The following is a 27,289-nucleotide window of genomic DNA, read 5'->3' as shown; positions in this document are numbered from 1 at the left end:
ACTGCAATGTAATCACACTCCTCTAATACACTGCAATGTAATCACACTCTTCTAATACACTGCAATGTAATCACACTCTTCCAATACACTGCAATAGGCAGACAAGTGCTGGTATTTCTTGCCTGGCATTGGTTATATGGCTAGAAAACACTCAGCAGATTGTTGCAAATTCATCAGTTCATTTTTCCTAATTCATTTTATTTTTTTGAGATGCAGAGCCATACAATCTTAGGGCATATAGATGTAACATTTTAGTGTTATATTTGTATATTATAAAGACAAAATTGTGTAGCTTTCTCTATCGCCTTATTACATAATAGTTGTATTTCAGTGAAAGTTTTCTGAATAAGTAACTGATATTAGCTATGCATTTACTAAAATATGGGTTGATTCATTTAGTTTACTTTGTCCCCTTGATGGAAACATTTGCGTAGGCATTCACTAGAAATATTCCGGTTGTAATAAACATTTTTTGGGCAATGTGAAATCAAATATTCTATAGTGATAGGATTAATATAATAACTATATTACCTGTTATATGAAAAGTCTCTAGTTAAGGTTAATTTACTAAAGGAGCTGAGAGGCCACACCTAATACACTGTGTATATTCATTTTATTATTTAATTATATAAATGGCAAATAACATCATATATGTGCATATGCATATGCATTAATTTTGCAGAATTGAACAGTTTATTCATATTTTTAATTGAGTAAAGATTTTCAGCTCCCTTAGTAAATGACCTCCTTTCTCTTTGTACAGATGTAATAGGCCTGATTTATTAAAGCTCTCCAAGGCTGGAGAGGATACATTCATCAGTGAAGCTGGGTGATCCAGCAAACCTGGAATGGATTTCCTAAAAATTATTTGCTATTTGTTAGTAAATGTTTTTAATCCAGAACCAGATCCATTTTAGGTTTGCTGCATCACCCAGCTCCACTAACGAACGTGTATCCTCCTCAGGCTTGGAGAGCTTTAAAAATTCAGGCTCAATATGTCTGGCCTTGGAAAACAATATTCTGTGATCATTTCCAGTGACAGTAGAATAAATGATTGTTGACACACAGTACTGTTCTGTTCAATATTGGGGATGAATATGAGGTATCCCTCTGCACTCTCCCCCATACATGCTAGATTTCCACCTGAAATGATCATGATTGTTTTTCTAGGCAGCATTTATATACCGTGTGTACATAACTTAATTAATGCAAAATAATAATTTACTAAATGAGTACAGTTTGTGCACTCATTAAAGTGAATGTTGACTTAGCAAGTGTGTGAAAGGTCATATGTTGTTAGTACCCAACAGGATTTTTGCTTGCACATAATTGTATGATCAAAGTAAACAGTTACCTCATTTACTAAGCTAAGTGAATGTTAATTTTACAGTGTGAATTGAACATTTTTGAGTTAATAATTTATTAAATCCTAATATGTTTGCTCTTCCTTAACACACACACTTTTTTCAGTTAAGACCAAGAAAGGAAAATAAAAAAAGTAGCATTGTTATTGTATTACTGTATTGCTGTCTTGACTAATATCTTGTGACTGACGACACAGACACTGTTCTCGTTGTACTATTGTGAATGGGTCAGACCCAGAACTTGTAAAACCTACATGATGTACGACTTTAGTAAAGTTAAGTAAAACAAATAATAGATATAAAAATTCCTGTATACTTAATGAACCTTCAACACATCTCTATGGGTATTAAAAAACCGGAATCAAAGCCCAAATTTTTGAGTTTTGGAGAAAATATAGAAACTGTTTAATGTGGTTTTCGGACATGTCTTACTTTGGTATTCAATGAATTACTCGTTTTGGCATGACAGGATCTGAAGCAGTTTGACAGTTTCCAGGAGTGGACAGATGGCTATGTTCGATATATATACAGTGGAGAGGACAAAAATGCTCAGCGTCATCTCAGTGGATGGGCCATGAGAAATACCAACAACCATAATTGTCAAATCTTGAAGAAGTCCTGTCTGGGTGTGGTGGTGTGTAGCCGAAATTGTACATTGCCTGATGGTGGAAAGTTACAGCTCAGGCCAGCAATCTGTGACAAGGCACGACAGAAACAACAAAGTAAGCAAGAACTTTAGTCCCCCAAATTCAAATATCTAAACAATTATGTACCATCTATCTATGTATTATCCAATTATCTATCTATCTATCTATCTATCTATCTATCTATCTATCTATCTATCTATCTATCCATCATTCTATCTTTCTTAGGTAAACCTAATTTTAAAACAAAGTATTTTTGATTCTAAAAACTATTATGCATGCTACAAAATTTTTTTAGCCTAACTATATATTATTCATACTTTAAAAGCTGGACATATATAAACATTATACATTCACAGCAACACGTACTGTATAACACTAATAAAAGTACCTAACATACTAAAATTATTTTGTAAAATGTATTAGGATATCTTCAACAACCTGAAGAAGGTTGGGCTTGTGCAGCATTATAAAAAATCCATGTCTACCTATATTACCCCTTTATTTGTTTAACTTTACGTAGCTAAGAACAACTTATTTATTTTCCAATTTTTGCTTTACATTACAGAAAAGTTGTGTAACAACTGCAATGCAGCTCTGGAGTTGATTCCTTGTAGAGGTCACAGTGGATATCCAGTCACTAACTTCTGGCGTCTAGATGGAAAAGCCATATTCTTTCAGGTACTTTTACTATTAATATTATTATTATTAATAAACAGGATTTATATAACGCCAACATATTACGCAGCGCTGTACATTAAATAGGGGTTGCAAATGACAGAAGATTACAGACAGTGACACAGGTTTATTAGGTAATATTATGTGTGAGACTAGTTTTGAGAGTTACTGCTCCTTACCTGACGGCTCATTTTTTCTTTTATTACCAATAGAAACCACCTACTTCGGTGTGCCTGGTACTATTATATTCTAAACAAAGTAAATATAAATAATTTAAATGTGAGAAAAGTGACATGTTTTGATGCTTGGATGTTCCTTTTTAAATGGGAGATACTTTTCTAATGTTTGATTTCCATGTTTGTTAAACAAAGGTGAATATATTATTGGTATTAAAATATCTATGTAGTCTGTAGTGGTATTACAAAAAACACTTTTCTTTTTTTACCCGGATTAGTTAGGAAAGTGAGTTTTCCTCACCTGAAGTCTTTAATGTCAAGAAAAAGTCACCTGCTGATAATGTTAGTTATATGAAGATCATGAAGAATGCAGAAAAACAAATCTTTGCAAAACAAGCACACAGGCTAATCGGTCAAGCAAGGCATAGCGAGCATAGGGTATACTAGTGACACTAATTATCTTTAGTGATTCATTCCAAAGATATCACTTTTGTTTTTACTCATTTCTAGGCGAAGGGAGTTCATGATCATCCCAGACCAGAAAGCAAATCGGAGACAGAAGCTCGAAGAAGTGCAGTGAAAAGACAGCTGTCATCTTCCCACTTGTCCCAGAAAAAGAAGCTTCTCGAATCCGAGGTGAGTACCGGCAACCATTATTGTAACATTGTAACTAAAATGAGTCTTTTACACTAGAAAATTAAATAGCTAAAGTTAATATTTAAATGTGTCAATATTACCCACCAGTTTTGGTAAAAGGCATCAGAGATTTTTGACAATGGCTATCCCTATTGATCTATCAGTAAAGGTTTATATGAAGTTTATAAATCATATGGCCAACGTGCTGTAATATTTTTGGAATTCAGAAGGTTTCTTTGTTAGTCGATCTAATGTGGCATTTCTCGATTTGTTCTACACTCCGTTATTGAAGGCTTCTCAGTATCAGTGTGCCTTGGACCAATAAATGAATGTAAAACATTTTTATAAATACATGAACAAAGGACCTTAAACATGCGAAACAGAAAAATAAATTCCATTACATATATGCTAATTTGCATTTTAGAAAATACACCATGAAATTTTAAAAAATAATAAAACATCATTTGCATATTTATATATTATTTTAATAGGCAATAACATGAATATATTTATTTTCAGGTGGGAAGATACAATGATAGTGGTGGACATTTCTCCAACATCCATCCTATACCTTGCTTAGATGGACCAGAACGTTTCAGCCTTGTATCAGAGGGAAGTTTTCCTATTGCACCTCAACACTACCCATTTCAGAACACAGATCCTTTTAAACCTAATTATGGCACAGTAGGTTATCAAAGTGAATCTGTTTCCACTTTTCCAAAATGCTCTGACCGAATGTACATGCAGAGAACACCATGTGGTTATGATTTCCATGTCCCTGGATACATGAATCCCAATTCATACCCACCACTATACAAGGAACCCATGGGAAGTCTGCCAGATTGTGATCGAGTTCAGTTAAATACACCACAAACCAATCTTGGCATGCTGAACCCCCATGAAAGGGGTTTTGACGGTGCTGGTAAACATCATGGATGGAAGCAAATATTTGCCAAACCAGGATATGCCGACAGAAGTGACTATGGCCAGATTCAACCAAATGCGGGTCATTCTTATTATAATCCTGAATACCCATGTAGATATGCAAGATCACCATCTCCAGCTTTACAGACAGTTATAACAACCACCACCAAAGTTTCCTATCAGGCCTACAAACCTCCAGTGGTGAAGTATGCTGATAATGTCTGTGACGTCAAGACTTTGCAAAACTATACACATTTACAAGACAGCTTGTCGGAAGGGGTTTTTCCTGATATGAAAGCTCAAGATGACTTCAGTGTAATCAAATCAGCATTGGGCTACCAAGAGCAGATTCCTACAAAATCTGAAAGACTGGACAACATGGACTTTTACAAATATGGTCAATGTATGAGCAATGGATTCTCCGGGCAACCCTATAGATATGAGAATGCGGATTGCTGAAAGAAAGAAAATATACACTATTAAAGCTTGTGTTCCAGCAAGTCTGAAAAGCTCCTGTACAAAATTAATTTAAGATACTGCATATTCTTATTATCTCAAAAGTAACTGTTTTTTTTTTTTTTAAGGTCCTCCTGTAACATTCATATGTAATGTAAACTCAAGTATTACCAAGGTAGTCTAGACAAAAAACAAAAGGTCTAATAATGTATGCATATAAAAAATGTTTATATGTATATTAAAATACTGTTAATATAACTGACTGATCTCTTTGGTATGTTTCCACAATCCCATGAACAGCAAAAATCACATAGTAAGGGGGTCTATGTAAAGTGAGCCAATTAGGCACTATTGTTAAATGCTGGCAATCTGATTTTATTAGGCAGGTGCTGGTTGTGCACTGGTGAACCAAAAGAATGGCTGATCAGGATTAGAGGAATATAATCAGCTTTGTAGAATGTATTGGTCTCCTACATACAGTATATATATATATATATATATATCAAATGTGTATTGAGCTGTTTGGCATGTATGTTGCTTTAAATTAGAATTTCCAATGTTGCGAATACCTTGTTGGTTTTAAACCTAAATCAAGAAGAGAGAAGGAAGTAGTGAGCAATGTGTGCCTCCCCCAAATCTGTCAATAAAAATACGTGGAAACCTTAAACAAATGACATTTTCTTGCTTAAGAAGTGTCTTTACTTGTTTTCATAGTCTTTTCATTCCTTTTATATCTGTGCCACTTATCTCTGCAGCCTTATATCTGATGGTAACAGTAGCCAGGACTGCCTAATGTGTGTTGAATTGGTTACTTATAGTAGTCATCGGGAGCTATTGTGAATAGATGACAACAGGAGCGATTGACTAAGTTTGGAGATAGAATGTTGACAGCATATAACAGAAAGTGCCTGATAAAGGGCAATAATGGAATGATCACTAGGCATTTAAAAAAAAATTTTCTGAGATTATGTTATTATGGTAAAGCTTATATGAGAATTTAGGGTTCACACATTAGGCATAGGTAAGTGTCTCTCCATGTGACATTCATGCTTGTCCTTTTTACTATAGCCCGGGTTTAATTTTGATTTACATTTTTCTTTAAACAAGTTGTCAATGAAGGAGGACCCTGTATTCAGTGGTAGCATTACTGACATGTGCACAGTAATTCAGCATCCACTACTGTCATGTGGGTATAATAAATTGTAAGTATAATGTGTAGCCTCAACCAACTACAGAAAATTAACTGTGACATATGGACATCAGTAGAAGAATAGCAAACATTATAAGTGCAGTTTAGGAATGCTCCACAGGAAGAAATCAGACAATAATTACATGGAATGTGTACATTTTGAAATGATTTTCTTCATTGTGGTTCTGTGCTAGTACATTTTTAATACTGGAGTAACTGTTATGTAGAAGCACCACAAAACACAAATATGGTAAACCTAATAAACCATTTATCTTATTCCTGTACATTGTAACCTTGTAAATGATTTATTGTTGTATACTGAATTTACTGTATTTGTTTTTGTATATAAACTTTGCTAATAAAAATACATAAATCATCATGTTTTTCCTTGTATAAATATCTAATTATTTCTATAAATAAATGTGGCACATTTTTTCTTTTTTTCTTTTTTTAATTTAGATTTTAAAACTATATATAGCTACAGTAAAGGCGACAGTGGAGAAGTGGGACAATTTTGAGAAAACAGTTGTATTTATACCGTAGTTGATTTTCAGTTATAATTTAAGATAATATAGTTCAAAATTAATGCATAGAATGCAGGTCATTACAATTAAAATATTTTTGACAGTTCTGTACAGATCGCTGGAGATGATTGTTCATGTCCCAAGAGAAAAATCTCTGTATAGATGTCCTGCAGTGTTCACCAAACCAGGTCACCAAACAACTGACCATTATTGATACCTAATGTTTAATTAATGGAGGGTACAGTGGGATGTCTCCTAGTCACTTTCCCCATACATAGAGTTGCTTGGCTGTCTGACTATGCAGTGAAAATTGTTCCAATCCCTCCCAAAAAGATCAAATGATAGATTCTAGATTGTACCAATGTACATTTAATATAACTAACATGCTTTCTTTTAGATAATCTGTAAAAATCCTTGGCAATTCATTCTGATCTTGGGGAGAAACATTGTACACCCTACATGTACCTGCAGTAGAATTGAAAAAAATTGCCTACAAATCAACTATCTATATCTTAGTATCATCCAGCCACATGGATTTTAAGTATTGGTGGATTTAAATGTATCCTCATTGTTGAATTCTTTACCTCCTAAAAATAGTTGTATGAGAGTTATAGGGGCTTATATTAGATTGTGTACTTCCTTGGAGAGGGGGGACACTTATTTCTAGTCTTTTTTTATTGGACTGACATTTCCCTTCTAAACACCAGTACTGCTCAGAAGTTTTGTTGGTTAATGCTGAAAAGCCAGCCCACTTCTCTTTATTGTTTATGGGGGCATCACACTGACTTTGCCACGTGCTGCCAGCACAAGGTATTTTATATGTATATGCAGCTTGACTGCATTACAAAATAGGTTTAATTTGTGATTTAAAGAAACCTGCACCGAGAGAAACACAGAGGCCACCAGTGCTAGTTGCCTAGTTTTCATGCAGTTGTGTAATACTTTATTATTTTTTTAAGTCACTGCCGCACAACAAACTTGGAGCAAAAGTCTGATAAGAGTCACAACCTTTGATCTATACACTACTCCTGGGCCAGTGAAGGTATGAAGGCATGACCTTTTGATTAGCAAGACATCAACTTTAATTCCATTTTTAAAGGGAAAGGAGAGAATTAGCAGCCAAGATATCCCAGTATAACTGCAAATACCTCCCCCCCCCCCTTCATGTATATAGACAGTCTTCGAGGCATGGGGAAAGCCTTTATTACTGCATATAGCTGGAGTTCTACTGTAAACCCTATCCACAAGTATCTAAAACAAGTCACTAATTTGATTTTTATAAATAGGTAATTTTGATTATTAGGATGTTTTATCATATAAAAAGGAATTTTGTTGCTAAAAATGTGTTTACATAGCATGAAAGAGTGTCTGCAAATGTGTTCTAGGTGTCATTATGAATTTTTATTATTTATATGCATCCTAACAACTACCAGGGTTCCTAAAATTCAGTATTTCTTGACAAACAAATATTAGGGAAAAATTATCAGCGCTTGCACTTTAGAACAGAGCAGGAAATTTGTCAGCCATGACTAACAAGTGGGATCATGTCAAAGTCTGTGTTTGGGAAGAATTTGTGGTTTATGTTTCATTGGCATCTACAAGCCATTTTGAAAGCCATCCAGTACCTGTAAAAGTGTGCTTTCATCTGTGATCCTTCATGTAAACACTTCGGTTGGATTGGTTAGTCAGGTGTGTAAAATCTGCATTTATCACAAGCTCAGTGTGCAAACACAGCCCGATTCAGTTCACTGCAATTTGCCCACTGGTGTAAGGAAAAAGCAAAAATAAAGTGTATGAGAAAAAAAATTGTATCCAAAACTAACTTATTTACCAATGCACACACATTAGCATACATTGTGATAGACTTCAGCACAGGTATGCAGCCTTAGTGTATTGGGGTGCTTTTAAAAATAAATGGTAGAACAACAAGTTACTTGGGTAAATTAATGTGTGAATAGGCAGTACATTTTATCCTATGATCCCTGCAAGGATAAGCAACTGTTACCTTGTCATATCTTGCATATAGTGACAGATACACTTTCTTACGTAGCTTTGTAGCAAAATACTTTTTGATGTATTTCTCTATTGTAAATTGCAATTTTTACTATAATATCAAGTTCATAAATGCCATCATCTTTTTCTGGAATAAAATAGGCACTGCCATAAAAAAGCTTAAATACGATCCTCTTAGAATTTGTTACTGTACTGTATTTGATCTCTATTTGTGTATTGGTGCATAACATTTTTAATACCTTTACTTGTGTAACTGGCATGTTTGCGATTCTAATGAATCCTTTAAGATCACTATTTTATTATTATATTTTGGAAGAAGGGAAAATTTCAATTTTACTTACCCAAGTGTTGGCTGAATAGATAACATGGCTACCCCAAAACTGGTTGTTCCCCATGTCTCCAGGTAAGATTATCTTTTGGGATAAAACAGCAAACCCTTGCACCTTTGATTTTTAAAGCAGATAAGCAGATAATGCCAATTTCTTTCTTTACTATAGCAAGAAAAAGGTACAAACATAAGGGGGCATTGAAGTACCATTGTTCTGTCCTTAGAATGAACTCTAAATTTGTGTGTAGTTTCATTATCTGAGTTTTCTTGTCCTACTTTCTCCTCATAGCTGAACAACAGGCAGCAATCAGTCATACTTAAAAATACTTCACTTATAAGGTTTCCTCTACTGATGGCGGCTCATTGGTACAAAGCATCTCCGGGCTTTTCTCTAACTCATCAGCCATGATGTAACATTTTCTGTCAAAGGTTTGCGAAATGAAGATGTTCCAGGCCTGTCTACTACTACCTTCCTGACAAAGAAGAATGTTTGGCTGGGCAAAACCAATTTTGTGGAAGCAATTGTACCTTCCAGAAAAAGATCAATTCCTGGCAAAGTGATCATATGTTTTGCTAATTTAGAAATTCTCACAAAATTATAGTAGGTTTTCTTCCCTCCTATTGATCTACCATGAATGCTTGTAAATGCTTCTGCAATCAATATAAACAGTAACCTGTTCCTGATAGTCCTGAACGTTATTTCCGAGGACTAACAGAAAACAAGCCTTTCAAGCTTAAAGCTTTTTGATGATTGCCATTAATTGAAAATGATTGGCCTGCAGGGATATGTGTTAGCAAGATGAACTGCATTTTGTCTGGTCAGAAAAATCTTGTGAATACCACAACAACTTTAAAATACTTTGAGCTATTGTAAAGATGTCTGGTGCATTAGTTCCTGCCAGCTGCTTGACAAGCTAATTTGTCATACACAGCAGAACCAAAAATATGCACAGCTTTGCGCTAATGATGGCTTTTGTTCACATGGAGAGACAAGAGAAAGAGATACCTATAATTACTCACTTTTTAGTCCATACATGTAACAGCAACTAGAAGTAAAGGTCAATGAAAAAACTAGTTATGGCAATATGGAACAAAGAATATGACTGGACTATATTTTTCAAATCATATTAAAAACATTTTGTGATAAATATAATTGCATGTCATTTTGTAAGAAAGTCTGTAATTATATCGCATAAGCAGTCAAAGTAAATATGGTCACATAGAGCAGTGAAGTGCAATGACTAAAAGTGACGTGTGAACTTGAGCTGAAGGTGTAGCTCAGGTGAAATTTATTTAAAATTGGAAACTGATCAGTTGAGACATCTTGTAGCTTCGTATAGCAAATTATCTAAATACAAGGCACTAGATATTAGGTTTCTTTTTATTAAAATTAAGTCCCTATTTAACATTTTTATTACTAGGGGGTGCTGAGAAGTTCCTGGCTTTGCCCCCTTCCAGATGAAATAGAAAAATGAGTGTGGGGGCATATGACCAATCTCTTAATATGTAACTGTGCAAATATCAGGTCTTTGCGATTCTTAAAACTGTTTTTTCTTTTAGTGAGAAGCTGTGATGGGGCACAAGCAAGTTTCACGTCGTTGTAGTTATGGGCCGTCATGAAATTTTTGTTTCTCCAGTCAGCAAAGAACATTCACACTGAGATGTTACAAACACTGGGGGAGAAGTGTCTTTCTTACAGCACTGTCAAAACCTGGATATCCCGTTTCAAGACTGGGCATTTCACCTTTGAAGATGAGCCCCACAGTGGGCGCCCCCCAACCTCAACTGACCCAGCAACCTGCAATGCTGTCCTTGAGCTGATTATTGAGGACAGGGGAATATCCACAAAAATATTAGCCCAGATACTTGACATCTCACGGGAGCGTGTTGGGTTTGTTATCACCACTATCCTAGACGTGTGCAAGTTTACAGCGAAGTGGGTGCCGAAATGTTTGAACAGTGATCAGAAGTAGGAAGAGTTGAAGTATCCAAAGCCGTTTTGGCCCATTTTGAAGCTGCACAGGACTTTTTGGCTAGGTTAGTGACTGAGGATGAAACCTGGCTCCACATCTATGATCCTGAAACCAAGGAACAGTCAAAGGAATGGTGCCACAGCCTGTGTACATGACTGTGGATTTATTTTGAATTAATGGGTGACATAGCCCTACTTTTAGGTATCTACTTTACTATAGTCATATATCGTTAGTCTTTCTTAACCATTGTTTAATTTAAAATAGTTCTGCCACTCTGATCCTTTGCCAAAGAAATAATATTTTAGACTAAAGGTTTTCAAAGAAGTGCTATGATTACTCATCCTTACATCCTAACCTTAAAAGACAGGAAAGAGAAAAAAGACATTCCCAGTAACAGACTCAAAAAATGTATGAGGGTGGTTGCAAAACACACATTGCAACGCGTCCTCTAGTCTAGATGCATCAAAGAAGAGTGATAGGACAAATTGGGGACTTAAATTACAGGAATCTATGAGAGCAGTGATAACTTGCACAATGCAATGCATATACATGAGGGTAGAATTAATAAACAAGTTAAACTCCATGAATAGGGAAGGATGTATGTTTTGTCATGCACTCAAATATGTACCTATTCCTAGATTTTGTTGGCTGTATAAAAGAACACAATGCAGACACACCTGCTAACACCAACCAACTTCTATTGTTTCACAAAACATCGTACAAGGTAGAGGTTACCAGGTCCAGGGCTCATTCTTTCACATATGGCGGAAATGTCCCAGATAACAGAAGTTTTGGACTGCAGAGTTTCAATTGGTCCACACAGTTTTGGGAAAATCTGCACCCAAAGATCCAAGATTGGCTCTTTTTACTAACTGTTTCTAAACTCGAAGCCAGGATGACTTTGAATCTCCTGAATGAAAAGTTATCTGCTACAGTCAATGATACAGTTATGAAGTTTTGCACCCTGGATTAAATACTCTGCAGAGTTCGATGCAATGTTGACCTCATAGCTGGGCAGCGTCCCCACCTCCCCCACCAGGCTAATTCCTACCTTTCTTCCTTCCTTTTTGTTTTTTTTTTTATCCTAGCTGCTCGTTTTTATCTTCTATTGTGCCCTTCTTCCTTCTGTGATTTCTTCTGCACTGTGGCCCCTAGACCAGCAGTGTATTTCCATGGTAAATGGCCTTGGCTGGTAGATACAGTACCTATACACCTTTTCTTTTGGTATCTTCCTAGAGGCAGTTAACATATAAAATTTTGTAATGTAACATTTACTATATATTTAATTAGAGGAATTATAATTATATTTTAATATTTTAAAGATATATTGGAGGAATTATAATTATATCTTAAAGATTTATTGGAAGGAATTATATATTGGAGGAATTCTTAATATTACATTTGCATGATGGTGAGGTATTGTCTACCATACTGTTCCAAGGTATGCTATTGTCCTTTTTTCTATAGCCAGCTATAGCTTGTTATCTTCTGATTACCAATATCAATGTTTTTTTTGTTTATCTGCCCCCCTATTTTATAATATTTTTATTGTATTGTTTAAAATCCTATTAAAATATATTTAAACAGAAAACATCATGTAAACAACGACAGCCAGGTTGCAGCTAAAAGTGGAATGCACGCTATTTTCTGCTCTGCCGAAAAAAGGATGGCTTTACAACCTGCCCCAAATGTAACACTTCCACTCAATTGGGTCTAAAAGCGTAGCAAAACTCTGAATTTTCACTTTACATTGAAGTGGAGACAACCCCTTTATGTAAGGTAAAAATTTGGTTATTTTTTGTTTTTTTAGGTGCAACCTTTTTAAAAAAATAAAAGGGTATAGCACCGCCCCTAATTCTCATTCGCCTAGGCCAGGGATGTCAATTTTGGCCCGCATAGTCCTTTTCTTTGGTCCCCCAAAGAATTCCGAAAATGAATTACATCTGGCCCGCCCTCCTGCTACTACGTATTGCAGCGAGTGATGCCGTTACTACAATTCCCGGCAACACTCTATAGACCAGCGGCCTATGTGTGGCCCCGCTGTTGTTCTGTTCTATTGATTGTTCTATATACACAAGTAATGCCAGGAATTGTAGTTTCGGCATGACTCACGTCTATTGAACAAGACGTGAAATATCTCTGCCCCGCCCCCTTCTCACACATCACAGGGGCATACAGTAATACATTATAACTGTAGTTCTGCATGCAAATGATAGAAGCGGCACAGCGGTTATATGAATCTTCTATATCAGGCAGTACCAGCAGCAGAAAAACAATGGGTTAAATCGTCCCAACTGTATTTCTATGATTGTAGTACATAGTTTGGAGGACTTACAGTCAGTATTAAGCTGAAGATCTATTATAGTGTGCTGGAACATGCACAGAGACTTAGGGTTTAGGGTACTAGAATACAGCTGCATATATGAAGCCATTTTCTTTCGAATCCCCTTCTTCTTCTCTCCAATCTCAGATGTTCAGGAGTTACATCATCCCAGCCCGGCCAATCAAGATGGCCAAAGTTTTAAACCAAAAAGAGGAGAAGAAAGAAGATGGTGGTGCCCATGATGGAACAGGGACAACTATGAGTTAGAGCTTTACAAAAAAAGGGTGCCTCGAAGTGTTCACTATTTCCTGAATTTGGCAGTATAAATTCATGTCATGGGCCATTATAATGGGTCTGATTTTGATGATTCACTTTATTAAAATACAATACCTACTGAACCTTTGTTTAATGTAAATCTGCTAAAGTGAATGCAGGTGTACAAGGCAGACAAATAAAGGTGCTTGTACATACATATACTTAGCAGAGTGCCCTAAAACCCCAAGATCCCAGGGTATTTTACTGTGCAGAAATATGCTTTGTCTTCTTGGGGGCATCCAGGACTACTCCTTCCCACCTCCAGGAAGTTTTGAAGCATGAGCTTTCACACCCAAAAACTTTACTTCTTAAACTTTGCACTCTGCGAGTTATTGGCAATGATAATAATAGTCATCATTTTTATAATGCAGTTTATATACAAGCAAGCCCAGCATATAGCTTGGGCAAAATGGGCAACTACCTAGGGCCCACTTTTTTTACCCTCCATTTTAGAGCAAGCTTCTGTCCTTTCAAGCAGCACAGGCCCATCTGCTCTACTCCTCCCCTCAACCTTTCCCAAGTGCCTGGCTAGACTGCTGAGTGCTAGAATCCGAATATACATCTATGGCAATCCTGGCCTGTAAACCTCCCTAGCCTCCGAGCAGGGGCAATTCAGCATCAGATGCATCCTGAAGAAGGTTAAAAAGACTAAAATAAAAGAAATGGCACGTTTTTGTCATGCATTAAAAATAAAGTGTCCTATGTTCATTTTGGTAGGGGTCCCATTATACCTAAAACAAGCAATGTACATGTGCTTTTGGACTTTTGATGTACATATTGTCAAAAAAGTGGCACCACTTTTGGTTCAAAAAACCCCAAAACTTAATGTGGCTATGAAAATATTGGGTAATGTGCTAATTCCCATATTCTTGTAATAATATTACCCTAGCCTAGTATGTATTGTTATAAAAGTAACATCTGGACATCTGTGTGGGAACAATAGTTGCTACATTAACTGAAAAAAATTGGGTAATAATGCAGAACAAAATCCCTGCTACAAATATGATTGATCTACTTGTTAACAGCGTCACTGCACATCATTAACTGTGTTAAGGAAAGTAAAATCAAGTAAAGCAGTGTTCTGCAGTGCAGAAACTTTGATCATAAAAGCTGAGCTAATTATGAGCAAAGTAACATAAGCCAAGTACATTTCCTACTAGTAACACAAAAGAATTAAATATGATAAATAATTACCAAATATTACCACCATATGTTTGTGTGTTTGTTTGCTACACAAAGTTTGTGTTCAGGAGTTTTCAGGATTTTAGCATGACTGGCTCCCAAAATGTGAACTGATCTTCAGATCTTTTCAGTCATAATATTAGATTTTCCAAAACAAAACACCTTAGGAATTTTCATTAATGCATTCAAAAATACTTCTGTTTGCATGTTTTTATCTTGTTTTGCATGAACAGTCTTGTCCAAATGTCTCCAAAGCACTTCCAGAACTTGTTTTTGGGTCATTCTAAAATATTTGTGTAAATACATGTAAAATACACAAAGCCAATACATAGTCCAGCCATACCATCTAAATAAAACACATTTTCCAAGTCATTATTTTACATACATAAGTTTACATACTTTTGACATAACCAGATTTCATTGTTTAAACAATTTATTTGTATGAAGATATAGAATGGCAAATGTTGTTTTCATAGCTTGAGCTAAAAATAAAAATAACCAAAAAATGTAAAAGAACCTCTGCTGCCCCGCACACATATACTGGTGCAAACAAGCAAGACATGTACATTTAAATGTAAATGACTGTGCAATACATATTGGGCATGATCAGTAACAATGGAGTAAGAGAAATAGTTCTACATCCCTCATTTATGACTAACTATAAACTGATAAAGTTATAAAGAATTTGATGTGCTCCTTATTGATAATTTAGTTGTTTTGTATTTTGAGGGTACACAAATGCAACTACTAATGTTTTCTTTTTACAGGCCCTCAGCTTTCAGAAAATAATATTGTTATTGAGATTTTATGCTATTTTCTCTCCAAAAATGCAGGTTTTATTAAAAAAACGTAAGTAAAAGATCCAACTTTTGATTTACATTCTTGGGACTACAGTGTAAAAAAATGTTTTTCCTGGCTTTTCTTTCTTCTTCCTAAATTAAATAGATGAAATTTTGCTATGAAAAACTCCTTTCAGTCAAAAATATTCAAAATATTCAGTCTAATTCAAAAAGCTTTGACACCAGTGTAGAGCAGTCTGCTGCAGCCATGTGCCTATGATTTTTAAATGTCATATAACTATCACTTTTTTTTAAACAAGGATACTTATCCTGGTTGTTCAGCATTGTGAACACTTAATGTGTCCACACATATTAGAACACAGTTTCTCTATCAGGGTTCCTATGGAGGTTGCTGGGGGTTTCTTGGGCAATGAGCAATATATGCCTCTCAGGTCAGTTAGACACCAATGATCATTTTGGCTATCTGTAAGAGTGACAATTATGCCAATGACCAGTAATGTAGGAGACATTTTCCTACTGACCACCACAGTATTGTAGCGTGGGCTGTGAACATAATTATAGCAGGGGTTCCTTGGAACTAAAAGTGACTTATTTAAAGGTTCTCCAAGTTGGAAAAAAGGATGAGAACCATTGTAAAAGTGTGTAAACCTGACATCTCTAAAATAAAGCAATCATAAAAGAGATTTTGGGAACGGTGTTGTTAAATAACAGCAACCTTATTTTTTATGAGTTGGTTGGAAGGAGGTCTGAAAATATTTAAGAACCAAAATATTAGTGTATTGACAAAAATTGCATCATATTAGTTGGCCTATACCTCTATTTTACACATATATTCTACCACTTCAAAAGTGAAAATTATACGGATGAGTTTACAAAATACAAGTAATATAATTTAAAACTTCGGACTCTGCTACTGGTCTAAATAAATAAGCATACAGAAGAAATTCCTATCTATGACAAGCATTGCATTTCTCTAGCATTATATGACATGGTACAATTTGATCAGGTCAAATTTAACTAGAAAATGGACTTCCCAGGTCAGAATGAAAACAATGAATTTCATTTTAAAATGTGGATTTCTATTTTTATGCGTGGCAACCATTCTTTTTAGTTAATGGCAAAGCACATGGTATCAGCACCAGAATTGCTAGGGATGCTCAGGAAACATTTCCCAAAGGAAAAAAATGAAAAGCGTACAAATATTCCATAATGTGAAATTAAAATATAGTCATGGTTTGTTTGTTTTTTTAGCAAGTAAAAGAAAGTTTAAACAACCCCTAACCAAATGTTTCTAGAACTACTTCCCTTAATTTTTTGCCCTAATAAAGCTGTATAAAAAGAAAGAGTTTTACCTTGGCAGCACAAGTATATTGGTAGTGGAGAAAGTAGGCACTCCCAGATGGCACAACATTTTTAATGAAAAATTAGACTGCTCTGTTTGATTACTGCATGTATACTGAATGTATTAGTGTGTGTTGCCTCTTACTGAGATGGTTTTCCATTAACGTCTTGCTCATAGTACTTACATTAAAAGCAACTTCAGCATCTGCAAACAGATACCCACTGAGCAAGGCTAATATTTTCTTCCACTAATCCCATTTGCTGTTTTTGTCTCAGGTAGACAAGGCCCATTGTTGGACATTCAGCTACGCTCAGCACTCACTAACAAACCCGAGTTAATGTAGCAGTGTCCCAGCAAATGGCTGCTTTTAGTTCCTAACCACCTGTGACTCGTGTGTGAGATGAGTTAAGAATAATCTAGGAAAAAGAAGGACCACCTGCCTTCTAGTCTCTGTGATATTTAGATGGAAACAAGTAATATTAAAAGTTTTCAGAAATGGTTTTCAAGTGAAATAAAATATACAAAAGTCTCAAATAGTCTAAACATATTGCAGCTGAGGTCATCTTGCTCTTAATGGTTACTTTAGGATTTTTTCATACGGCTTTGTAGAACAATAATTGTATTTTACTTTCACGTTGTGTACTTTAGTTTTGAAATAAAAAAGTTCAGAGAGAAAACTGTGTGAACATAACAGGAGGTCGCATTTGGAGAGCCACCATCTATCCATGCACGTATTAGCTTTTGTACTCAAATGTCAACATAAAATAAAACGTAAAAGGCACTATTAGGAATTCCATTGTGGATATAAAAAAATATATTTTAGTGAAGTGTCCACACTATTCAATATGTTAGTTTTTTTATTGGTCTCTAATAAAAGTGATGAATTTCTGCTATACACAAAACAAAACTGGTCTCTAATAAAAGTGATGAATTTCTGCTATACACAAAACAAGTGAAATCTTAGCTGGCTTGTGTTACTGCTTCAAACATGGAGGCTTATTTATGGTTAAGCAATTTGTTGTCTATGCAGAAAAAAGAAACAAACTGGCACAGCCAGCCACATATTCTTCCTTACTCCTGGTACCCACAGCATCCAGGGTTCAACAGTTACAAGTGAGTGTTTGCCCTGTGTAACCTCAAAGTAATCATCTAGAACAGGGGTAGGCAAACTTTTATGGCCACTAGGCCATTTCAGGGGTGGGCAGGAGCACACTAGGCCGGACTTTAAGTCCCGCTCTAATGGCTCTGCCCACCACCAGGGAACGCCCCATGAAGTGAAATCTCTCTCTTCCATATGCATTGCGAGGAGGAGATGGAGCTTTCCCTATTTACTCTGCCGGCAGAAGTATCAACGACGGCCGCGATAAATAGGGGAGTAACAGCAAGGAGGCAGCCCTGGAGCTCCGGCAGCTCCGGTAGTTCCTAATGCCCCCGGCCAGAATTAGGCCGGAACAGCCATGGAGCGTTAGGCCAGAACGAACTACTGACTAGGCCGTATCTGGCCTAAAGGCCAGAGTTTGCCGACCCCTGATCTAGAACATAACCAAGGCTGTGACCAAAAAGGTCATCATCAGGTAATGGTCATCATCAGGCAATGAATTTCCACATTTTTTTGCCTTTCTGTAGCAGGGTGGAAGAACAGTAAAACTGATCTAGGGATTAAAAACTACTATGTTAAAACTATAAAATATACAAATTAACAGTTACAACATGTCATAAACGTCTCCAAGTATTTTGGCCAAATAACATATAGAAAATTCAATATGCATATTCTACATTATAATAAGGTTTGATTTTTGTTCTTTAAACCCCCTAATATATATAGTTCCTGTCATTCAAAATGTTTCCAGAAAATTGATGAAAAAATCCCCCCTAGAAATGTATATATTTACCTATGTAAATACATTTGTGAAGATTTTTATTTTAGGATTCATGGCAATGTCATTTTAGTATTTTTTAGTTAAAAAGGTGTTGAAGCATAGCATAAATCAGTTTCACATGCAACACACTATTTCATCATCATTACATGTGTTTTTCAACACACGTACGACAGGTCAAGAATGAATGAGGCAGAAAAGCATTAATCTAAAGCTCAAGACAGGTGAGTCCTGTTAAACTAAACACAGTAGTATGACCTTTGGAATGAACAAACCCATAAACACTTTACATGCAAAAAAATAGGAATATGTATTTTTTTGGAAATTATTTCTTCTTTTTTAATGAATATTTAACAAGGAGCAAACACATATATACATATATTTCCTAAAAAAAATATAAAGGACAATTGAATATAAATTCAATGCTTACCATGTCAATAGCTCAGTCAATAAAAATAGATATATTATGAATAGAGCTTCAGTATATGTTTTGTAAAGACACTGCATAAACAAATATTTTCAAATATTACTTTTTTAAAAATGTATTTATAATTTGATGTTGGATAGAGTAGGGAAATATTAGAACCGTTATCAGGTTTTTAATGCTGTCTGTATAATGCAGAGCGATTATCTCTATTTGTTTTCTTTACCAGGTGTCTCTGAAACAGTTGGTAAGAGGGAAATATTCTATTAGGTAACCGCTTCCAGTATCTATCGTCTAGAAACCAATTGTCTTCACATTGGTCCTTTTAGTATTTGCTTCTGTGTGGCCAGGACGGGAACTGACAGATAAGCAAAAGAACCCAGACAAAAAAATTTAACATCTAAATCACTAATTCTGTATTTCAAGTTAAAGCAATTAGTCTTTAATCCTTGTTGCTGACTTTTGCTAGGCCTACCATCTTACTTATCTGATATACCCCTTGACTGCCTAATGACTACACTTTGGGCCTGATTTATTAAAGCTCTCTGGGGCTAGAGAAGAAACACTTTCAACAGTGAAGCTGGGTGATCCAGCCAACCTGGAATGGATTTCTTCAAAGTAATTTGCTTTTTGCTGCCAAATGTTTGATATACTGGACCAGATCTATGCCAGCTTTGCTGGTTCACCCCATTTCACTGACAAAAGTGTATCCTTTCCAGTCTTTGAGAGCTTTAATAAATCAGGACCTTTGTCTGCTGTCCACCTTGACCCTTGCCTGCCAACCTTGCCCCTTTTTTTTTCCTATATACTGCTAGTGGGGTTATCCTAGGGGTCAAACCTAGTGGAAAACACAAAGGCAATGGTTCATGATTTCTTTTGGGGTGCCCTGGTTATGACTCATGTCTAGTTAAACTCTGCTCCCTGGGTTAACCTACATTACCTAACACAGAGTTTTTGTAAACAAATTCTAACAGAAGTAAAATTGCATATCTCATGACCTTGCAACAAAGTATTTTCTAAGCCTTTCTTAGCCTTTTTACCATGGGGGAACCATTGGAATCCCTGCTCACAGTACATTGGTGTGGTGGTCAATGGGAAGCATGCCTCTTACATTGCTGGCCAGTGGGAAGAATGTTACTAACACACTTACAGATAACCAGAAACTTCATTGGTGTCAGTGGTAACTGACCTGAGGGGCAAAAACTGCTAATTTTTCAACAGCAACCTTTGGAGGAAGCCTAGTTGAGAAACACTGTGATGTGTGAATAATGCTTAATATTAATAACACTGGACAGGAGAATTTTTCTGAGGCAGTGTGTCTCCGAGTGCCTGGTGAAGTAATCTATCAGGTAAGTTTTCACTTCCATAGAGTGAATAAGTCAATCCAATACTGTAATATCCCAGCTTGATTCCCACTGTCCCCTAAAAAACAGTTCAGGATTTGTAGGTACCCATACATTTTTACATTCTAATAGACAGTGAAATCTTATCCTAATCCACAATTGAGTGAATGAATGAGAGAAGCATAAGGTATTTACCTGTATATTTTAAATTATTAAATGATTCATGCTTTATTTGTTTAAACAAGTGATGGAGAGTTTTTTTTAGCGATGCACTGTTTATAAAGAAAACCTCAGTTCTAAATGAATATACATGTAACTGGCTACATATACTATCAATTGTTTTACTTCCACCATTAGAAGAGTCTAGAACCCTATTCCATGTCAATTACTGTCAAAATTCAGTTGACAATAATGTGAGTGGCAAGATGTGTAAAATGAGATGTGAAGCAGCTGTGTTAGATCTTTTGCTTGTGTTTCCAAACATCTCCACACCCTTATTTTGATTTTTGTTTTTTACCATCCTGGTTCATAGAAAAAGGAAGTCACTTGACTCTTCTGTTATGTCTGTATTGTTAATTGAAGTACTAATTGATCTTCAGATCTAACTAACCTAGCAGCTTTGTTTCTTTGTGAGTAGTAGCACTGTACAAAGAAACACTTGGCTTGTTAAGTATAGCCTCTTGTAGTGATCTGAGCTACAAAGGAACAGGCAAATGCAATTCTAATATAAATGTGTTAAAATAATTTAAAAACTAGAAATACATCATTGAAGCTAAACCATACGAACATAAAAATAACACTTATTGTGTGTAAACTGAATGTATTTGTAAATGCATTTTAAATCAGAATAATGCAAATAAATGAATCTGGCTGAATTTCAGATTCCTATAATTTTTTGCAGAGTAGACTGTGAGAAGAAGAGGTGGCACTTGGAGCTGCATCAGACGTACTGCATGCACATAGGATGATAAGGAACCTGTACCAGGACTGGCTATACAAAAATAAAAATGCAAACAATAAAATATCATAAAATGTGTTAATGTATGTTTGTTAAAGCTATCCAAGGCTGGAGAGGATACACTTTCATCAGTAAAGCTGGGTAATTCAGCAAACCTGAAATAGATTTCTAGTTGCTAGCAAATGTTTCAATGCTGGCCTGGATTCACTCCAGGTTTGCTGGATATCCCGGCATAAAGTAGAGAGTGGTCACCAAAACAAGGGGAACAAGTGAAAATCTTCCAATTTGGACACCTTTAGGGACAACTGTCTAAAATGGGAATTTCTCTCTTAGTTTAGGAGACGTCTTTCTTTCTTCTGTTGTGCTTTTTGGACAGGAAAAAAAAAACAGAGTTTACCAAAATCAGAGATACCAAAATCTGAACTGGCAGTGGCTTAACCCTTTCCTTGTGCCCTATCCAAACTATCCAAAAAAAAAGGTTTGGTAATATAGATTCCAGCTACCTGAATCCATTTCAGGTTTACACATTGGTTTTATTATTATACAGTATTTATATAGCGCCATCATATTACGCAGCGCTGTACAAAGTCCATAATCGTGTCACTAAGGGTCCCTCAGAGGAGCTCACAATCTAATGTCCCTACCATTGTCATATGTCATTGAGGTCAATTTTAGGGGGAAGCCAATTAACCTAACTGCATGTTTTTGGGATGTGGGAGGAAACTGGAGTACCAAGAGGAAACCCACACAGACACGGGGAGAACCTGCAAACTCCTTGCAGATAGTGTCCTGGCAGGGATTCGAACCTAGGACCTAGCACTGCAAAGGCCAGAGTGCTAACCCCTGAGCCACCGTGCTGCCATGGTTTTCATAATTCCATGAAAAAATATTTCATAATTTAATAACTGTTTCTTTCAATTTTGGTTTCTGAAGCTCAAAATAGATTTCTGACAATCATTTTTTTTTCTAAAAAGGAGCTATTTATTTTAACTGTTTCCACTTTTTCTGAATTCAATTTTTATGGTAATCTGTGTGATGGTCTCTAACAGTCTACTAGCACCATATAAAGTCTTACAGATCATTGAACAACATACAGGTTGTGTCATGTTTGGTCAGAGAATACAGAAGACAGTACAGCACTGGTTATAGAACAGTGACAGCCTATAGTCAGTGTTGCTGTTGATGTTTTACATTTCTTTTCCCTCAGGAAACATTGGGAAAAAGCTTAGGAGATTTCCCGTGACAGAAAGATGGTTATGGAGCCGTCAACCTAAGACTGCTAAGGCAGTGAGCACAGTGAAACTGGAAACCAGACATTTGCTGATTCAGAAGTCAGCAAGCAAAAGTGTCTGCATAACAAAGACTATCAGTGACCTGCATCTACTGTGTACATGCCAAGAAAATCATTTCAAGGTCATTTCCCAGGTATTTCTTTGGTGCAACACATCATAAATCAAGAGGTGCATCTGGATGTCACTTCATGACATAAAAGTCAGAATACAGGAAAATACAAAATGCAACACTGTAGAAAGAGAATGTCCTAATTAGAATAAAGCCCTATACAGAGATAGGAATTAAAGTATTGATTGTGGAAGCATTTACGTAATTGCAGACATGTATTTAATGTTTTCAGTGTTCATCAAAATAAGGTTCTTCTAACTGACCTTTCCCACAATATATAAAGCAGTCATAGACATATCTTTCACCTTTCAAAAACAAATGGTGGCAAAATACCTTCCCCTTATTATCCAGCCTGTCCACACTTGGTTCTGCTTTGACTTTTCTGTCTGACTATGCATTCATTTAGATACAGCAGTTACACACTGATCTAAGCATTCTCTTTGGTAAGGGTAAAGGTATAATCACCAGTAAGTCATAGAGGTATTCTAAAATATTTAATCACCTCTTAATGTGATAATAAATGACTATCATTTTATTCCTGCAGAGTTAAACTGCACTATCACTGATTGCAAAGCTTGAATTAGTACCTTGAATAATAAAATTATATAGAGCTAGCCATAGAATACGGCAAACTTATATGAAAAAAAGGCCCAAAACATGTTACCTAGTTTGAGCTTTTCTCTTTTTTTTATTAAAGAAGAGCATTTTCCTTATTTTTGAATTGTTGAAAAGCTCTACTTGATTAGTTTATGATAAATTGATGTTGGCAGAAGAGAAAGTTAGGATAAAACTTTCAAATATTAAATCTTGATAGCTGATAAAACCTATGAAGTTATTAATCCATTTCTTCTCAGAAGAAAATGATTTGACTTGACATATGCTTTAACTTCCGGATGTGCCCAGCAAATCTGTATATTCTGCAGGAACAACAAATAACAAGTGATCCATGACTCATGCACAAGCATTTTGATTACTTTACAGCCAAGTGGATATTGATAGGAAAAAAAGTTACATGCACACTTTTAGATCACTATTACTTAATCTAGTACATTTTAGGCTCTATAAACAAAGCATTAAAAATATATTTTTCCTTTTGAATGTTTCAATCATTTTTAGCTAAATTAATTAAAAAATAATAGGCAATCATTGAAAAAAATAACATTTTTTAAATTTATGATAATGGAGACATAAGAAGTATATATGTTTATGAAATTTAAAGTTGTATAAATAGCCTGAATTAATGTACATAGAAATGTATATACAGAAGTTGGCATGTAAGTCACTGTACCTATATTCCCAATTAATTGCTTTTATTTATTGTAATCATTAATATCAACCTAAAAGGTACTGGTCTACTTTAGACATCAATTCCCAAATCTAATACATTACACTTACATAAAGTTTAGCTCTTGCTCAGCATTGTGGGGATAATAGCACTATCCTGGCACTTGTTATCCTCCTAGGACTTGTGCACAAAGGATATTGTCTGGGAAGGTCAGAAAAAAAGAGCAAATACCTACTAAGCTAGACTAAGTAAAAAGGAAGAGAAGTTTGGTCTTGAGTTAAACCTCAAGGCCAAACAGAGAGCAGAGGAAGGTCAAGGGAGGTTTAAGCATGTGCAAGGTTAAAGCTGCGTACACACGGCAAATTTTTCTCGCCCGATAATCGGTATCGGCCAATTATCGGGCGAAAATCTGCCGTGTGTACAGTCGGTCGTCGTCCATCGTCCGACGACCGTCCTGGCGGATCCATGGACGATGGACGACCGATCCTAATGAAAGGGAAGGGGAGAGCGCGCAGCAGGGTGCCGCTCCGTCGCTCTCCCCCCTCCCCTGTCCATAGAGCATGAACGGTGCTGTATGTACAGCATCGTTCATGCATCTTGCAGTCTTTTCTCGTTGGAAAGGATCGTGAAAGATCCTTTCCAACGAGAAAAATTGCAGGTGTGTACGCAGCTTAAGGAATGAGGCAAGAGTTAGTTCAGGTGGGCTGGCTCAGTCTAATCCAAAACTTTCATGAAGATCAATTGAAATGGTATGATTCACCAGTTAGTGATGTCCTAAGGTTCCTAAAGCTGGACAATAAATATCTTAAATATAATATTATCTAATAGAAATCGCATTGGGTAAAATACACCTTAATGATCCAAACCATGATCCAAACCAGAAAATTACTGAAATTTCCTCTAAGGAGGTAGTCACACTCGCTGATGATTAGTTTGATTAGATGATTAAGTGCATTTAACTGCCTGGTTGTTACTTCCCTCCTAATTCTAATGTAAGTGGTAAGGGTGTACTTCATTGTATACACACTGCTTCTGCATTTTGACTTAGTCTGTGGTAAATAAATGATGACAGAGTTTAATATGTCATGTGTTGTTTTTCATCTAAGGTTGTAAATGTTTTTGTTATATCCTAAAACACAAAATCTTATAATTGAAAGAGGGTCTTTCCATTATGACTGTATATGTCTTCACTAAATGTCAGTGCATTCATAATTATCTTCATTTAAAAACAGTATAATAAAAATATTTAACAAGGATATAGCCCTATCTACCCATTCCACACTATTATAGAGAGGAGGTTTTGGTTCTTCCCACCTGGTTCGAGTCATATTTTGTGGCTTCCAGACCCATCTAAATGTTGGTGAGTTTAGATGGGACAATTTTGTTTAACCATAATGAACTGCAGCACTGCTTAATCTTTGTACTATGGTCAGCAGGGTTACAATGGCCAATAATTGTGTCCAGAATCATGGGTAGCATCATGGACAATAACATATGGTCATTAATATCATGTAATACAAATTATTTAGTGATAGCAGTATGACAGTTGCTGTGGATGATGTGGATTTACATTCCTGGATGACATGAATAAAATGGAAATAATAACAGAGACATGGACAAAAATGTGGGTTCAGGGTATTTGTGCACTCTTGTTCCCCTTTTTTCCTGACAACCCAGGCTGTATGCCTACATAAAGGTCTGATTTAAATTTAAGTAGAACCCCACAATTTAACAACATTAATAGTTTTAACACATCCTATAACCATGTCATTTAAAGGATTGTGGAATTTCGTCTTCGAAGCTGCATGAAAATAATCTTTCTATGCTGTTCTGTATTTTTTTTTTATAATATTTGTTTTAAATTGATACGTTTCCCATATTAGTACCTGGATCCCCATGGTCTGTTTTGAAACTAGCTTGCCTATTAACCATGAGAATGGACAAGATTTGACCCCTAAAGATATACAGCAGGTAATTGGGGTTTATCAAGCATCGAGACAATTTAAACAAACTTGACTTAAGCTGCGTACACACTTCCAATTTTTATCGTTGGAAATGAACGACGAACGAACGACGAACGATCGATTGGGCAAAAATCGTTTGTAAAAAAAGTAACCAACGACGCCGACGAACGAGGATAGTCGTTGGAAATGAACGACCGGACCGGCGGATCGGATTGGACGACGATCGTTGACCATCTATCGTGTGTACGGTCGTTCATTGATCGTCCATGGTCTGAGCATGCGCAGTGAACGAACGTTCGCTCACTTCCTGTGGTGCACGTCACTTCCTGTATCATTCAAACGATCGCATCTATCGTGTGTACAATATCTGCGAACGATCGTGTCGTTATCTGTATGTACAGGATCGGTGCTATACGATCGTTCGCAGATATCGTGCAGGATCGTTCGTCGTTCGTTTACCAACGATAATAATTGGAAGTGTGTACGTAGCTTAAGATTAACCTGGGCAGTTTTTATCAGCTCTGTTTTTCTAACTGCATTGTACCAATTAGGATGCAGTCCATTATCTAGCTTATCACATCTAGCCAACTGGGAACTCGGCACAGAAACCAACTTTTTCACCGACTTAAGGTAAAAACAATAACATACTGGATTTGAGTTCATATTTTGATTCCCTGAAGTCATTCAGATTTGTCTTTTGTGCCACTGTGCACCATAAGTGAAAAGTTCACACATCCTTATCGTAAAATCTGTCAATTTAGCAAAGAACTTGTTAAACTTAAGGCTCTAACATGATTCAGGTATTGCTAGTATTGTGAGTTCCCTGGGATAAATGTCCACCCTCTTTTCAGCACAAAACTGTTTCCTGGTTTAATATTCCAGTGACGCTAATTGGCATACCCAAGCTGGGAATTTCCTAAAACCTGATTTAATGTTGTTCATAGATTTAATCAGCAACCAAGAAGTTGTCCTGAAGTGAGAATATAGATGATTTACACTAAGCCACTTCCTCCATGATACTGAAAGCCTGGTCTGCAGGCAATAGAAATAGCCCAAAGAATGTAAGTCCTGAGGTTGTTTCCAAACAGCAGTCTAATTGGTCATCATGTTTAAAATGGATAAACGGGCTAAAGTCAGATACCTTATTACCCAAAAGTATCATCAACCACT

General features: G+C 36.0%; 1 protein-coding gene across 1 annotated transcript in view; it reads left to right on the top strand.

Annotated features, from left to right (window-relative positions):
* The window catches only part of GCM2 (glial cells missing transcription factor 2), a 9,197-nt gene extending 4,189 nt beyond the window's left edge, over positions 1-5,008 (top strand). The window contains exons 2-5 of the mRNA XM_072413317.1: positions 1,834-2,086; positions 2,577-2,689; positions 3,373-3,498; positions 4,018-5,008. Coding sequence (XP_072269418.1) covers positions 1,834-2,086; positions 2,577-2,689; positions 3,373-3,498; positions 4,018-4,881 — 1,356 coding nt within the window. The 3' untranslated portion in view covers positions 4,882-5,008. The remainder of the gene's footprint in view (positions 1-1,833; positions 2,087-2,576; positions 2,690-3,372; positions 3,499-4,017) is intronic.
* The last annotated feature ends 22,281 nt before the right edge of the window (positions 5,009-27,289 follow it).

This window comes from Pyxicephalus adspersus, chromosome 5 (genome assembly GCF_032062135.1).
Source record: "Pyxicephalus adspersus chromosome 5, UCB_Pads_2.0, whole genome shotgun sequence".
Taxonomy (NCBI): Eukaryota; Metazoa; Chordata; class Amphibia; order Anura; family Pyxicephalidae; genus Pyxicephalus; species Pyxicephalus adspersus.
Note: the sequence above shows the minus strand (reverse complement) of the source record. Positions and strands in the feature narration are given on the sequence as shown.